This window comes from Contarinia nasturtii, unplaced genomic scaffold, assembly GCF_009176525.2.
Source record: "Contarinia nasturtii isolate CC-2019 unplaced genomic scaffold, AAFC_CNas_1.1 Cnas_scaffold_695, whole genome shotgun sequence".
Lineage (NCBI taxonomy): Eukaryota > Metazoa > Arthropoda > Insecta > Diptera > Cecidomyiidae > Contarinia > Contarinia nasturtii.
Window position 1 is genome coordinate 4,149,697 of NW_022198046.1, and position 11,190 is coordinate 4,160,886.

The 11,190-nt window shown below is 33.1% G+C and overlaps 2 protein-coding genes across 2 annotated transcripts; one reads left to right on the forward strand and one right to left on the reverse strand.

The window, feature by feature from the left end:
• Positions 1-1,905: 1,905 nt before the first annotated feature.
• On the forward strand, positions 1,906-3,380 carry LOC116340924 (transcription initiation factor TFIID subunit 7-like). Its single transcript, XM_031767679.1, has one exon. It carries the CDS (start codon positions 2,032-2,034, stop codon positions 3,271-3,273), a length of 1,242 nt encoding a protein of 413 aa, XP_031623539.1. The 5' UTR covers positions 1,906-2,031; the 3' UTR covers positions 3,274-3,380.
• A 3,298-nt stretch (positions 3,381-6,678) lies between these two features.
• On the reverse strand, positions 6,679-9,318 carry LOC116340990 (venom carboxylesterase-6-like). Its single transcript, XM_031767795.1, has 7 exons — positions 8,917-9,318; positions 8,150-8,859; positions 7,966-8,082; positions 7,725-7,903; positions 7,579-7,665; positions 7,374-7,499; positions 6,679-7,304 (listed from the first exon to the last, which is right to left on the reverse strand). Exons 1-7 carry the CDS (start codon positions 9,275-9,277, stop codon positions 7,022-7,024), a joined length of 1,863 nt encoding a protein of 620 aa, XP_031623655.1. The 5' UTR covers positions 9,278-9,318; the 3' UTR covers positions 6,679-7,021.
• Positions 9,319-11,190: the final 1,872 nt, after the last annotated feature.

Genomic DNA, 11,190 nt, shown 5'->3' on the forward strand with positions numbered 1-11,190 from the left:
CACACTTGAAAATAATGCATCAAGGGAGAAATGAATCGCGAAACCCGCTTTATCAAATTTCAAACGGTGAACGATTATGTACATCAAGGATGCCATGGTTTTTTGCACTCGGCACAGATAAAAGGGAGAGCCACTCCATTGAAAAGAAAAAGCGGGAGAAAAAGAAACACAAGCACGGAAATCAATTCGGAATTTATATCCACTTGTAAAATCTACTTAAAATCCCATACACCTTCAATAGATACACTACCTACTGTTGCTGTTGCTGCCACAACCGCTAAATTTATGCCCATAAATCCCCACGGCAAGGAGAAATTATTTGCAAATGAATTTTGTGTATCTTCGTTTTTTTTTTTTTTTGTTGTTTTTTTTTCTCGCTAAAATTCTATTTTCAGCATAATAACACATCGAAATTATTATCGCTGAATGTTTGTACAACAGTAGCGCTTTATAATAAATTTTATTGTTATTTATGGAATTTATTTGTGAAAATCGCATCAAATAATTTATAATGGCGATATTTTCCACGCTTTTATTTAATGTGTTTATTAACTTGATGAATGTGCCGCACTGAATATAGCTGATGCTGCGAATGTGTCTTCTTGTCTTCTTATTTGTGCTGCCAGTGTTGGTTCTGTCGACGAACCTCATAAAAATAAATCATTGCACTTTTTTTTCAGCCTACGTTCTCAATTTTAAAACCGTTTTTCTTGCCGGTGTGCGTGTAGGACGATTCTTATCATTTTTGCATACAACTTCAAATTCTAAGCCGATAAGCGTACTTTAAATTTATGCGTGGATGGTGGAATTGGTTGATAAGTGGTTTCCTAATTGTTCATGTGTGAAATGATGGTTTTGCGCATTTTTGTTTTATTTGTATTGGTTTTTATTTCTGAAAATTAAACAACATTGTTGTGAAAAGAGTGAAAATTAAATGGTAAAAAACAATCATCAACATACTTTAAACGTGAGCACATCAAAGATGGGATATCGTTACCTTAGATCTCAAAGAATGCTTCGGCGTTCAATGAAGATACAAAGGAAATTCAGATGATTGCTTCCGAGAATTTGTTTTGAAATATAAGACTTGTTTCAAGTTCAGACTCTTTTTATTTAACTTTGTTCACAATCTTACCAGATTAACATCAACGTTGCGCGATTTCATTTTTGTTGACAGTGTGTGAAGTAATTTCTCGCTGTTTTGATTACCGTTGGTCACTCACATTTCTTTGATTCGCTCAATCACCGTTCTCTGTCTGAGCTTTCTGCAAAAATTATCACATTTTATTGGATCACATGGAGACATAATTATATTTGTTAGCTTAACAGGTCACAGACATTTATTCTTTTATTGACGACCGACCCAAGAACGGAATTTAAAAAAATTCTGTAAACAAATAATAAATGTATAAGACCATCGCAAATGCATGTACTGAAAATAAAAAAAAAGTTCAAAGAAAAACAGAACGATTTCACCGCATAATTTATTAAAAATTCATAAAGTCAAACGTATTCAAATACAGCCGCTGGAATTTCAGCATATCGCACCAAATGTTATTTACCCAAATTTACTTATTGCCACACCGTTATACGCTGCATATGAAAAACAATAATAAAGACTCGTGAATGTGACAGCCCTGTGACTGTTATACAACTGAAACGATTCAGTACAATATCGATGTGAAATTAAAACGAAATAAATTGCAACAACTATATTTCAAATCCATTTCAGGCTTTTTAAATTCAATTTTGTTATATATTTTTTTCTCTTTTCTCAATCAAATTCACTTTCTTTTATTATAAATGTTTTTGTTTACCTCCAAATTTATAACGAAATACTGTTCGTAATCATTGAATATTATTGTTGACGTTTAACAGTTGGTAACACTGCAGTCATCTGACACATCGCTGACACAAACATTAAAGAAGAAAAAAAAAACAAATAACTATGGTTTGTTATGAACAACTCTAGTTAAAAATGTTACAATTTCTATAATAAAAAAGTGCAATATTGTTTTCAAGCAAATAAAAATGCCAGATAAACAAACAAAATTAACTGAACGCGATGACGGTGTTGAGCTGGAAACACAAGTCGTATTACGAATGCCATCGGAACCGGCACAAGTATTGCGTGAAACATTACGTGAAGGTGGACCAAATTTAAAAGATCGTTTGACTGTAAAATTGGAAAATGATTTACGATACGGTGAAGTTCGATTCGACCATTGGCTGATGTACACAAAATTGGTGGATTTACCAACAGTCACCGAATCACTTAAAACGATTGATGGTAAAAATTTCTACAAAACTGCCGATATTTGTCAAATGTTGATGTGTAAATATGAAGAGCCAGATGCACCGACCACCGACGATGAATCACCAACAAAAAATAAGAAAAAAGATTCAAATAAAGTGGACAAAAAGTTTTTATGGCCACACGGTGTGACGCCACCGTGTAAAAATGTTCGAAAACGTCGTTTTCGTAAAATATTGAGAAAAAAATGTGTTGAAGCGCCGGAAATTGAAAAAGAAGTAAAACGATTGTTGCGTGCCGACAATGAAGCCGTTCAGGTTAAATGGGACATTGTACTGGAAGAAGAAGATCCAAGCAAACCAAATATGATGATAGGCAATGATGAAAGTACATCACAATCGGCTGTTGCAATGGACATTGCCGGTACATCGGAATTGGATAAAATTTCGAAACCGGACACAGGAAAAGCAATCGAAGATAGTTCGGATGTTATTCCACGCGATATTGATATTTTCGGTGAAGATTTATCATCGTCCGATGATGAAGATAATAATAATATAAATGTTGATGTTGATGAAACGAGCCGATTGTCCGGTGACGATAGTCGATCGAATTTCTCCAGTTCGATGCCGAGCGGTTCAATGGCCACTGAATTCAATAAGCAAATGTTTAATCGCAGTCCGTCACGATTGCGTCAAACAAGCGATAGCATGGATTTACCACACTCGCCCATATCCGCATCAACCAGTCGCCCATACTATGATAACGATCACATTGAACCCGATGACAATGAATTTGGTATGCCACAAATGTGCCAAGATGAAATACAAGGTAAAATCGCTGATTTACGTCGTCAATTGAACGACTTATGCGATCAACGTATTGCCAAGGAACAAGAGATTTCATCGATTGAAAATGAAACATTGCGCGCACGAATGCAGGATGCACTTGACAATATATTAAGCCAAATTATTGAAAGAGAAATGGAATTGCAAGACTATCAATCAATGCTTTTCTAATAATAATTTTATACAAAAACACACACACACGCAGACACATATTATTACACTATCCTTTCACAAATTCAATAGAAATCAATTTTTATGGTCAAAAATAAAAGAGAAAGAAGGGGAAAAATGATTTTTTCTTTGGAAACAATCTTTTCAATTCAAGAATCTTGTGAATAAAATTGTTTGGATTTTTGTTTGAAAAGTGCCAATGGGTAAGTTTTCTTTTATTTGCTCGGTTTACCACACAGTGCAAATGCAATTATACTGTTGATGGTGTCGAAGTCTCTTGTTCGATGCTGCCAAATTCAATTTATTTCCCATTTGGTTGGTTGAAATTTTCGGTTTGGAAAATCTCTATAGAGCAATTATGTCAATTTTTCTTCGTTTTGTGTGCCAAGTTTGTCGGTCATTTTTTTGTCTCTTCCTCTATCTCTCTCTCTCTCTCTCTCTCTCTCTCTTCCTCTCTCTCTCTTCCTCTCTCTCTCTTCCTTTTTGCAATTATTTTGAATTGTTTACAGTTCGGTTTAAGCCGAAATGTCGATCGTTAGTAAAAACTGAAAAAAAAAAGGTTTTCTCAATGTGTTACATCATACGCAAATGCTTATAGCTGTATTTTTCAAGTATAAAAAACCAAGATAGAGAGAGAGAGAGGAGAATGAGAAAGAGAGTTGTCGACGAAAATTCGGCCACAATAACAAAAGTGATAAAAACGGGTAACCGAGCATCATAGTGTGTATGAGTATGTCGCATTTTAGCATTTTTGTGTAAATATATCGCATATCGTAGCACTTACAGATTCTCTCTCACACACTAGTTTGCTTCATTCGTTTGCCCGCTCGTTCTTTTGCCCGATGGATGATGTGTAATTTATGAGTTGCAATATCAACATGAAAAATGCACCATAAAACGGTTGCTTCATGTATGCGAACGCATGGCATTCGGTGTGTATCACTTCATCGTATGTACTGTACCAACGCCATTCTCCATTGCATGATATAGTTTTCTTGGCACGAAAAGTGTGATGCCTTTTCCTGCAAAGCTGCATTTATATATCATTCTTCGTTTCGTAAAATCGTTCCGTTTGCAACTTTGCCCACATGCAAACACAAAACATTCTCAAGTGCATCAAGCTGGTAGACTAGTTAAACTTTTGCCAGATTACCGCAAGTGAAGTGAGACAACGACAAAAAAAGAGAGAGAGAGACGAGTGTAGAAAGAGAGAAAACACTTGCAAAATACCGAACAAGAATACTTCAGTTGTTGCTATGAAAACGAGGGATATTGCAGAGGCAGTGGTTAATGCTTCATCATGCGATTCCATGGAGCAATTGTTGCAAACCAGAACCATGGCGGAACGAATCGAGTATAAAATTACTCGGTGAACTTGTTGCGTGCCATGGTTTTGTGCATTCTCATCATCGTTCTTGCTCCTTCACTGTGCACACAAAATACGCACCGCAAAAGTTTCTCTTTTTCACAATATTCTAAACAATTTCCATTTTGGTTGTCACCTCTTTCAGATTTAATGCAATGTTTTTACAGTGATTCATAAAGGGACTTATGTTTGCTAGACAATTTCTGCAGGGAAAAAAATGCAAAAAATTATAGCTCATGATATTAAAGATATTATCGTTAATATAAAAAGTCACCACAATGTGATTAGCTAATAAAAAAATATGTAATATATGAACATTAATTTTTTTATTAGCAAAATATTTCCCTTCTGATGAAAAAGTCAAAACGAAGGCGGATACTTAATGACAACATATTTTATTTAAACCAAACTTTGTACGCGAAATATTTGGTCCGTTGCACAAAGAGCAAAAGTTTATCGGAAGAAAATGATTATGAATTGTAGCGACTTCGATGCTTTGTATAACATGTAACCGGGGCAAAATGATGTGCAAATAACTTTTGATTTAAAAACTTAATATAGCAAAACGAAAATGCCGTGAAATAACGAGTCAAAGGGATTTTTTATAAGTAGTACATGAACTAGTTTCAACAAAATGTGCAACATATATTTACCATTTAACCCATTTCATTGATTCGGAACAAACATGGAAAAAAAATTGCATAACTATTTCATTGTTTTTGGTAGAGAAAGAGCTATTATTCGGAAGTAAAACATGCCAAATTTGTAAGTTAAATTATTGCTAAAACACAGGATGCACTCTTAGATAAAATGAAATGTTGATTTTTTCATCTCGTTCATTATTTATGTTGTTGAAGCAGCATGCGTTTGCACTGAAGGTAGCTGTTTAATGTCACAAGGTTGAGTTGAGTTTCTGAGAAGAGGATTTCTATGAAGTATTTTTCGGCTGCTATGCTTTATGGTTTGTATGAAAATAAAAAGAAAACGTACTTTCTTTCATTGGAATTTATTTCTCGTCCCCCTTCTTTTCTCTCGTAAAAGAATTTTCGTTCGCTAAAACTTTTAAATTTTCCAAGAGAATATTCACATATGGAGCGTTTTATTCGTGTTTTTATATAAGTATGCCACAAAGCAAATATGTGATTGAAATTTTACTTAATGGATAAGTCTGCTTCTTTCAAGGGTGTAGCATAGAAAAATGGTCGTTTCACAGCGTATTTTTGTTCGTTAAGCTGACGGGGGTTTATGAGATGCAATGTGCACGCTCCTTTTTTTGATAATAACTTTAAAGCACACATAAATATAAATTTTAATTTTTTACATCGCATCCGCTTAGTTTATCACTGTGCGCTGAAATGTTTTTTATTCGAATGCATATCGAGAGAAAAGGAGAAAGTGGATGAATTTCCTTGGAAATTTGAATGGATTATTTTATTAAATGCACTTAACTTGTTTCGTCTTGCTCGAAAGAAAATCAAAGTATGTCAAAAGTACAATATACAGTGAAAGAGAGAGTGAGATTGGACAAGAAAACGAAATACATTTTATAGATGAGATTGCTGTAGATTTATATTTTTCTACTTATTTACTTTCAAATTGTGAGTTTGCCACCAACTCATTTTGCTAAAGGATATTTTCCATGTTGATCGAAAAATTTTTTATGTGTGTGTGAAAGATTGAATCTGTTTTTTTCTGCTGATGCTATTGCAGTAAAACTTTTACAAAGTGCATCGACAACAACAACAATAAGAGAAACGAAATTCATTCATCTTCTTTTTAAACATTTTTGCACACTTTTCTGCGGCTTAATTCGATTTCTTTACTAACTTGAATCGAAATCCGAATAATTCTTGATGAATTTTTTCAACGAGATTTCAACGAAAGATCTCTTTCGCTTGCAAATCCATTTTAGCACAAAAAGCAGATATGTTTGATTCTTGTTCTTTTCGAAAAAAAAGTTTTCAGGATTATGGAAAATTCCTCGCTTCAAACTATTTTGTTTTTTTTTTTGTTTGTGTCGTTTAAATGAAACATAAAAGTTGTATTCGTATTCGTAGTTTATAAAAATAGTTTCAAATTGACAGACTTTTTAATGCATCTACTAATATTAATAAAATGCATTTTGAAGTTTATCGTCTTAATATGAACAAAATGAGGCGTTTGATACGAAAGTGATATCACGATAATAGTCTCGTATCGTTTTTTTTCTCAAAAAGTATTCAGATTTGATTGTTTAAGATTCACAAATTTAGGGTACTGGGCCAGTGCTACTGGTTGATATGGCTTAACCACTTCAATGGCATTGCTCAATATTTTATCAAAACATCAATCAATTAAACCTACGTCTAGTAGAACCTCTAAGTAATTATATTATTGCCTATTTTAACTGCATACACCATTTGGATCGGAGTCCAAGGAACAGTATTGATCATGATTACTTTGAAAGCTGTCACAAAATTGTTCAATTATTGTTTGTTTCGGTGTATCTCCATTAGCTTCAACCAATTCTTTGACCTCGGCTATAAAGTTGTCATAAAAATCGATTCTTCTTTCATTTGGAGATTTAGCCATAAACAATCCATCATTGGTGATATTCAAAAAATGTATGTCTTCCAATTGTATTGGTCCAAAATCTTCAATTGGAATTCCATTTATTGCTGGTTCTCTGTAAATTTGGGAGCATTCAAAGTTTGATTTTCAAACGTGATTGGTAAATTCCGCGTGTTAGACTCACCCATATTTTACAAAATTCGATATTAGTGTGGTCAATACATCAATGAGTCTATAGTTAAGAGCACTCTCTTCGTCCATGTATTTGTTTTTTAACATTTTTTTATAATTAGACAAATGATCGCGGCACCTAAGGGTTTAAATAGGGAAGAATTTAGTAAATTTTCATTTCAATACATCGAATTTCCTAAGATGTGTTCCAATTTTACCTGAATATGTAGCAAATTTCGTCTGCATGAGCGCTTCCTGGCAATGAAATGGGCTTGCGTGCATTTAACGTTGAATCTGCAGAATATCTGGTAACCAAACGAGCAATTTTAATAAAATTGTATTATCTGTGAAACAATTTACTTACTGATGGTAGAATATTTTCTTGTCTGAGACAGACGCTTGTTTTCGCAACCATTTTTCAATGAAATATGTAAACGAAAAATCTGAATCAATTAATAGACGTTGATCTGCTCGTTCATAATTGGTTTTCGCATTTGCAAAGAAAAAATCATGAAATTTCTGCAATACGTCCTTGAGATATGGCTGCGATAGAAATTGGAATTTAGAATGGAACTGAAAATGTTTGAAAGGAGCTCGTTTTTTACCTTTCTCGCAATCGACAAATCATATCCAAAAATTGGTAATTTTATTCGAAAATCTTTAAGATACGCATCCATAACTTCAGCATCGGCATAATCTGGTGGTACAACTCCCAACATTTCCTTTTTTTAAAAAATCAAAAAATGTTATTGTATACTTGTTGTACTAATTGAAGTTCCATCGACTTACTCTATTTGTGAATGTAAAATATGAAGTGATATTAAAACTGTCGATATTTTCAAGCTTTGTGGCGGGATCTTCTTGCAAAAATGGTCGAATCGCATTATCACTTTCAATTATTGGCCACCACAATCTATTAAAAGTGGGTACCACTTCAAATTCCAATTTGTCATGGGGATGAGTCTCAATTTCGTTGGCAAATTCCAATATTTCATGCTCTGGCACATTTTTCAATAATTCAATTAAGTCATCCAGGCTATCTCCAATCCATTTGCTGTACTTTTTGGCAAATAAATTCATCACACAACGATGATTTCCCGCCAAATATTGGTGTGAAATTTGTGCTACTCCGCTCATTGCCATTGCTTGTTGGTAGTATTTTTTGGATTCATCATTGAGCATATGAAAGGTAACTGATGCACCACCTGAGCTATGTCCAACGAGCGTGATTTTATCTTTATCTCCACCGAAATGATCGATATTTTCATAGACCCATTTCATAGCCAACAATTGGTCTTTCAATCCCATATTCCCCGAATATTCCGGTGTACCCAATGACATAAAACCAAATGCACCGACTCGATGATTGAAAGTTACTAAGATCATGTCACGTTCGACCAAAAAATCGGGACCCAAAAGAAAGTCACTCCCACTGAAACCATTGAAAGCCCCACCAAATATGTACAACATCACCGGCAACTTGTTTGAAGAATTTATTGCTACAAATAATTGGAATAATAATGTAAGATTCCAATTGAATTGAAAGATGAATTTACCTGGAACAAACACATTGACAAACAGGCAATTTTCACTGATATCTAGATGAACTCCTGGATAAAACAATTGACTGCATGACTTTCCATATTCAAATGCATCAAAAGTGTTTGGGGTCCACGGTTCGGCCGGTTCTGGTGCTTTGAATCGAAGCTCTCCAAGTGGCGGCTTTGCAAATGGAATGCCTCGGTATGAATAATATGGCTTTTGGTGCAATAATGTCTTTTTCACAAGTCCACGCACTGCACCATTTTCGGTTTCAACAGTCTTATAAAACAAATCATTTAGTTGTTCACAATTCACCGTAAAAAATACAACGAAAGAACACAAAATTAAATTAATGTAAAAAAATCTTGAAGACATTTTAACGCCGAAAAATTTCAAATTGAATGTGAGCTACGCAATTGTTTCCATAGGTATGATATTAAATATATCTTTGTTTTCTTTATTTGTCAATCGCTCTGATGACTCGTCATAATAATTGAATGAAAAAAGAAACAGTGATAAGATATATCTATTTGAATAAATATCACACGTCAAAAAAATTTCTCACTTTTTTATCGTTCAACATGTGGAACGTTGAAATATTCAAAACTTTGTGGTTTTGATATTATGTTTCATAATAATTTCATGCATGAAACCAGTAAGATCTGCAAACACTTGATAAAACTAAGCATTTATCGTATTATCTCAAAGCGAATGCTTCACGTGAATTACTCTCAACTTTATCATATTTCAGAGCCACCGTTAAAACAACAATGTAATAAATTTTAAGAATATACTTTGAACTTCAAATGAAAACGAGTTTTTTATCAATTCTTTTTTTTAACACCACTGCACAGATATATCATTAAGATATTCCATGTTTAAACATACATGTCATACCCAGACGTCTATGAGCTTAATTTTATTGTGTCTTGTCTTTTTTTAGAAATAATCAAATTGAGCCAATTCATGGAAAAAATGCGTCATGTGTCTTGATTCAAATAACTTCATTTATAGATTAATAGGTCAACATTATCTAAACAAAGAAGGTGGAAAGAATACTTATAATAGCACGATTTTTTCTAATTTCGGAAAAAACTTGAATAATATTGTTAACTCGAATTATGTACGTCATACATGAGTGATTGTCCCCCGTTCTATCCAATAATCCAACCTACAATGAAAGTTGTGTTCAAATTCTCACACAAATAGTAATTAAAAACCTCGTTTTCAAGGAAAATAATTTCAAAAAGAAAAATATATTGGGCCCAGGAATTCGAATAATAACTGATATCATGATTGAATTGCGTTGAACAAACAAACAAACCGAAAGCGATTTTGAAGCCTTTATCAAATCAACAGTTTATACAACGTAAATTTTTTATGATGACGAAAAAAAATCAAAGATACATTCATATACATAAAGAATTTTTACTTTTCGATACAGTTTTTTCTCTCTCTGGATTGTATAAATGAATATTGTATTTTCAGGGCGAAGAAACAACAGTCCTCTTTTATTGGAATTTTTATCATCTCTTGTGAAAAAAATGACTGACTGACTATAAATTAAGTCAATTTTTATCACTTTTATTCGGTTAAAATTACCAATAGATGATTGAAATCGAATAAAGTCGGTTATGTTTCAGAGTTAAAAGTGATTATAGTCAAAAAAATCAATTTCATATACTTAAAGTTAACCGTAGTTAACTATGATCACAATCGACATTTCTCAACTCAAGTTACATGAAGACGCATATAGTCACTTATAGTTCACTTTAGCTGGCTGAAATATCAGCCATTCTTGTCCCAAATTAGTCAATTTATAGTCGGCTATGAAGTCGAAATATTTTCACAGGGTAGTATATCAATTCGACTAAGAAAAATTCAAAGAAGGAAGATAAAGTGCCCTTGGAATAAAAGATGTCACTTACATTTTCACAAAAGTTGATGTGTTTCTTATCATTAGAAAAATGTGTTTGTTATTATCATTTAATTTGAATTCGTGATAGTAAAAATACTCATATTTTAATACATTTTTTAAAAGTATTTATCTATATCGATGAACGGCACATTGTTGACATGTAGAACAAATTTCAAATTGTATAGTTGGTAGAATTAAGCTATCATATTGAACTGAATACTTCTCTTCTTTTTTTTCTAATATAAGCTACCTTTGACTCACTTTGTAACGTCAATTCCTAGATCAATTCCCAAGGGGCAAACTACTTCACTTTCGTAATTCTTATAATTCAATCTAGTACTCCGATAATTCCAAAAAATTCTATATAATT